Raw genomic sequence first — 6195 nt, forward strand, 5'->3', positions numbered from 1 at the left:
TATGACATTACTGCTTTATCTAAACACACATATTTTAATAAAAATGTATTAACCATTCTAAAAGAAAATGATTGTTTTGAATAAACAAAAAAAAAAGAGATTGTTTTGAATCTTTTATATGTTATTTTTAGATCTGTTATAGGTAATTAAAGATAAGAATCTCTTGTACGAAAGACGTAAATATAAAGTAAATTTGTAAAAAGACAATAAAATAATTTTACTGACCAAATCTTAATTTTTAGATGAAAAAATAGATCTCAATTCTTGAAAAACAAACAAACAAATAGATCTCAATGTTTCCAACCAACCCCAATATCTTCACTTTTTACCATAATATTGGAAGTATTTTAAGAAAAGTAAAATCAAGTAGTTGTAGAGTAGATTCCAAGATTTGATGTACATCCAAATATATATAAATGGGGTCCCTCTTTTTAATTTTAACCGATGACGCTGGTCACAATTTAACTGTATATGTTTCTTAAGAAATAATAATTAATATTTATATTTTGTTACAATAGTATTCAATATTTTTTTAAATGATGGACGTATAAAAATAAACTAAAGAAGTATTTTCTTGCGGTAATAAAAAAGAGAATAAATGGATGAAAGTAAAAGAACTGAAGCATCATTCATTACCTATATAATATACCTTTTTATCTCTTCAAGTTGGATTATATTATGAGGACTTTCAGCTACAAAGTACTCCTAATACCTTATATTAGTGGCAATCACCAAGAATTATCAAATAACAAGATGAAAATTAAATGGTATTAGTAAGTAATTAATCACATTTAAGTACTTGATCAAACTAATCCCCTTTCTTTTGAATCTCCAACTACTTTCAAATGATAGCAACTTTACTAATAATCAATACTGTAATAACGATGTTTTGTTGATTAATACTTGTCAATACCTAATAAAAGATTATAAAACAAAATCACTAAGAAAAAAAATAGTCGGGTAGTGAAGCTTGTACGACATATTAGTTAGGTGAAGATTAAGATTTCCTTACGCAATGCAATAATTTTGCACTAATAATACCATTCCTTTTATTATATGTATTTTTCATGCAATACAACATTAAATATTTATTTAATTATCTCAATTCTTAACAAAAATAAATAAATAATGCTTACAATAATTAAAGTTTAAAAAAATTACAAAGAGTCCAACAAGTCCCTAAAATTTATCCACAAAGCCACGCTCGTAGTTCCCTTAGATTATGGTAGCCCCATGTGATGACCGTACAACCAATTTTTTGTCCCCTTGCTAAAAAGAGAAACAAAAAAAAAAAAAAAAAAAAAAGGAAAGATAAAGGGTTAAAGGGAATAACATAAAAAAGGGAGGATGAACTTTAAGAAACACAATTAGGGGCATAAACCAACTTTTATTTGTGTTTGGTATGCATTTTGAGGTATCGATTAAAATTTTGTCACAATTATGTTGTAATAGTGTCACTATTTCATATTTAATTAGAGGTTTCGGATTTGAACCCTGAGTATGGAGAAGATTACGTTGAGAGTGCCACCCTTGAATGAGCATTGTTGTGCGCGGTCCACATTCAGTTGAGACTCCAATGTGGACACCAAACACTGAATAAAAACTAAAAATAAAGTAAAAAATATAATTGTGTCGCTAAGATTTGTTAAAAAAAATTATTTATATAAAAAAAAAGTCAATACGTTCATAGGGCTTTGATTCAACAAAAAAGATTTATAAAGTCATAACTCGTAACACACATATAGAACTAAAAATTGTGAATACGCAAAACTCACATTTAATCACCACTTTCTTTGTTGAGATTAGGTAAATCTATCAAAATATGACTATTTATGTTAAGATTAGGTAAATCTATCAAAATATGACTATTTAAGGTTATTTCACTATCTCCTCAGCCATCATAAATTGTACTATTACCATTTGTTTGGTTGGAAACAAAGTCATCTTAGGATTAGTTATGTCTGAATTATTATTCTTTTTAATGTATGAAATAAAAATAATATTACAATTTTGATATAACTAATTTCAAAATAAGTTATTCATAATTTTTTAAAATCAAACATGAGATAAAATAATCCTAAATTAATTCTAAAATTAGTAATCTCTTATTTCTCAAACTAAACGAGCCCTCCAATTCGTCATGTATTTTTACAAAAGAGTCTCCCCAATTTATGTTTCTAAATTTTTAGTTCCCTTCACAATAATTTTTATTTTCCTTCCTTTACTTCTCTCTTTAATAAAATAAAGTCTTTACACGTGTGTTCTTTTTTCATGTCTTTCTAGAAAAAACATGCGTACCTCAAGCCAACTCATGATACTAAATACCCTAACATGGGGGTGGAATCTATCTATCCTTATTAAAATGGGCACTTGAGAAAATAACAAGGAAAAAAAGGCTTAATATAAATTTGGTTCTCAAATTTATAAGGATATTTCATTTAGATATTTAAATATATTAATTATTTTTAACTAAGCAATTCAAATATTAATTAATACTATCGCTTAGATCTAAAAAGAAAGAAAGAAATGAGAATAAGGAAAGATGGCAAATAATTGATTGCACATTACTAAAGGTAAAGAATAAAACATCTAAAAAGGATATGGAAAAAATGTGTAACTTAATCTTGTGCAAAGTCGATAGTACTAGAATCCTTTGAGTGAAATTTCGAACTATAAATAAGTGTAGTAAAGTCATCTTCATATTCGACACTTTCGATTTAAAATTAAAAAAATAAAATAATGTGTTTTCATTCGACTATTAGATAATCAAGTTAACTAAATTTAATATGTCATATTCTTTAATTGGACGCATAATCCTCAAGTATAAAATGTCTTGAGTTTTATGGCTTATTGAGGTAAATGAGTATAATTAAAGAAATGACATTATGTGATTAATTTAACAATCTTATAAATAAGTGAGAACATATAAAAGTAATAATTTAAATTTGCACAAAATTATTCAATTGAAACGAAGTTTTATTTAAGTGTATAAATAAAAATATCAAAAATTTAAATGGCTAGTTTTGTATTAAGCCAAAATAAACTATGTACATCTATAATGCATACGTGTGTTGGTTGATATTTATTTGTTATAGCAGCTGTATATTATTAATTGCTAACAGATCGATCATGAGACCCATAGCATCGCCAATTAAAATTTTGATTGATTTTTCTCATTGTTAAATCACAGTCAGTGATCAGTCATAATTTAATGCTATTATATTATTTTTTAATAAACTACATATGTATGATATTGTAGAGTTAATATTATTGTATCATTGTAGGAACTTTCTTTGAATGTGTGGAGCATAAAAATTAAATTTTGCACCGTTGAATTTTTCGACTTCATTTATTTTCCTTCCATTTTATATTTTCAAGTCAAATATAAAAAAAATGCAACACAATTTATGCACGACTATACGATGGACAACTTCGAAATTGAAGGGATTCTATTGGTAGTTAATTAAGAAACAGCTCATTGTTGTTCTACATAATTAAGAGTTCACATCCTGCTGCAAGCTTGAAACTCCATTTATTAAAATTTAAAATATTTAATATTGATTAAAAGTAAGAAAAAGGGTGTGGCCTTGGTGTTTAATAAGATAAAAGAAGCGAGTCTGAGATGGTTCAGCTATGTGAAGAGAAGATATCTAAATTTCTCTATAAGAAAATGTGAGATGTTTGCCATGGTGGATTAAGGTAAGTGTAAAACGTATTGGGAGAGGTGATTAAAGAAGACTTGAAATATTTGTAGTTTATCAATGACATGACTTTAGATAAGAGGATATGAAGTTCGAGAATTAATTAGGATAAAAAATTACGTAGTAAATAATCGCAATATATTGTTTTTCTCTTATAAGTGGTATTACCATTTTTTCCACCTACTTTCTTGTACTTCGATTCTACTATAACTAGTAGATTCATTTCCTTAGACTATTTGGTATTTTTACTATATCCTTTTTCCCTTCTTATTTTTTTTTTATGTTTTATTTGAGTTCAAGGATTTATCAAGAACAATCTCTCCATCTTCATATTGTAGGAGAAATAAAACTACGTGAACAACCTCTTTTCTAAATTCCACTTATATTGTTAATGGGTATATTATTATTGTCTCTCTACCCTCATATCGTTATTACCGCATATAAATTAATTATATTAAATAAACTATGTGAAATAAATAAAAATATCTTCTCTATCTCTATAATCATTATTCATTTCTCCCCTCACATGACAGTGGATGAGTTGTTTAATTAGTTAAATACATATCTACACCAAAATAAAATTAAAAAAAAAACCCAACAATGCAAATTACCTTTTCCTTCCATCCTTAGCTGTTATCTTTTTTTCCTTGAAAAAACACACACACAGAGACACACGAACGCCTGAAACCAAATGCACGTACACTCTTCCTTCTCTATATAATAACACTAGTAATTATAATCTCTTCTTCTATCTATACATAATAATACACTCTCTCTTTTCTCTCCTCACCCAAAAGAAATGGATATTCCCTTATCATCGTCTTTAACTCTAAACAATCTTCGAGTCATCAAAGTATTAGGTAAAGGCGCCATGGGAACCGTCTTTCTTGTCCACGACATGTTCCACGATCCATCTGCCTTATCTCCTTTCGCTCTCAAAGCTGTCGAAAAATCTAATTTTTCTTCTAATGCCATCCACCGTCGTGCACGATGGGAAACTACTGTACTTTCCCGTCTCCAACATCCGTTCCTCCCTACTCTCCTCGGATTCACTGAAAACTCCGATTTTCTTTGCTACGCTGTCCCTTATTGCCCCGGTGGTGACCTTAATGTCCTACGTTACAGTCAAAGCGATCATGTTTTCTCACCTACTGCTATCCGTTTTTATTTAGCTGAAATTGTACTTGCACTCGAATATCTTCACAGTTTAGGCATTGCTTATCGCGATTTGAAACCTGAGAACGTACTTGTCCAACAATCTGGTCATGTTACTTTAACAGATTTCGATCTTTCTACGAGCTTAACTCCAAAGAAAAATCTCGAATTCTATTCAGATCCAGAAAACGATAATCTCCAACCACCACCACCGCCAACGCAACCACAAACATTCAAATTCAGACAATTTGCTAAATTCATACTTCCAAATAAAACAAAGTGTATTTCTAATACCGCAACCATTACCCGAAATGGGTTAAGGAAAGTGAAAAGTGCAAGAGTATCCCCAGTGAGCAGAAGGAATCGTAGTTCGTTTTACGAACGTTCAAATTCATTTGTTGGTACTGAAGAATACGTAGCACCAGAAATTGTACGTGGAGAAGGTCATGAATTTTCAGTAGATTGGTGGGCGCTGGGTATTTTGTGCTACGAAATGTTATACGGAACGACGCCGTTTAAAGGGAAAAATAGGAAGGAAACGTTCAGGAGAATATTGATGGCGGAACCGGAATTCATTGGAAAGAAGAATGATTTATCCGATTTGATCAAAAAATTGCTTGAGAAAGATCCCACGCGCCGGTTGGGTTACCGGAGAGGCGCGTCGGAGATAAAAGAACATGAGTTTTTTCAGGGGATGAGATGGGATTTGTTAACTGAAGTTGTACGTCCGCCGTTTTTGCCGTTAAGAGATGTAACGGAAGAAGTGAAGAAAGGTGGGATTAACATAACGGAGTATTTTCAGAAATTGAAGGCACCACCGTCACCGTTATGGTCACCTTCACATGATGAGTGGACAAATAACATTTCACTAACGGAGTTTTAACGCACTTGTAAAGATTATAGTTTTTTTTGTAAATAAATATAGAAACATTATACATTGAAATGATGTAATATTAGCTGTTTATTGTTTTAGATTTATAAAAAAGAGGTGTATATATACGCACTTGCGGACGCGCGTGGGGGAATTATTGGATTATATGAGGTGGTATAATGAGGAATAAATATGATTATAATATTGAGGGCATATTTGGAATTCTATTATTTTGGACAAAATGATTGTTACCTTTTATTTTGAAGAAAGGTATTTTTGCTTTTCTTTTTTTAAATTGACTACAATTATTTGGATCTTAATAGTAAAATCCTTTTGATTTTATTTATTGAAGAGGAACTTAACTTTGAGGGAAAGAAAATAATGATTGCATAAATTCAAAATACTTGTGTCCAAGAAGAAGGCATCTTAAGATTATTTGAAGAAAATACAAGGAAGGAATTAGTAGTA

At 29.7% G+C, this 6195-nt stretch overlaps 1 protein-coding gene across 1 annotated transcript; it reads left to right on the plus strand.

Moving 5' to 3' along the window:
• The first annotated feature begins 4372 nt into the window (after positions 1-4372).
• LOC102587402 (serine/threonine-protein kinase UCN-like) lies at positions 4373-5954 on the plus strand. Its single transcript, XM_006354202.2, has one exon. The coding sequence runs from the start codon at positions 4501-4503 to the stop codon at positions 5737-5739; it is 1239 nt and encodes a 412-aa protein (XP_006354264.1). The 5' UTR covers positions 4373-4500; the 3' UTR covers positions 5740-5954.
• The last annotated feature ends 241 nt before the right edge of the window (positions 5955-6195 follow it).

Source organism: Solanum tuberosum, unplaced genomic scaffold, assembly GCF_000226075.1.
Source record: "Solanum tuberosum cultivar DM 1-3 516 R44 unplaced genomic scaffold, SolTub_3.0 scf00168, whole genome shotgun sequence".
In the NCBI taxonomy this organism is placed as follows: Eukaryota; Viridiplantae; Streptophyta; class Magnoliopsida; order Solanales; family Solanaceae; genus Solanum; species Solanum tuberosum.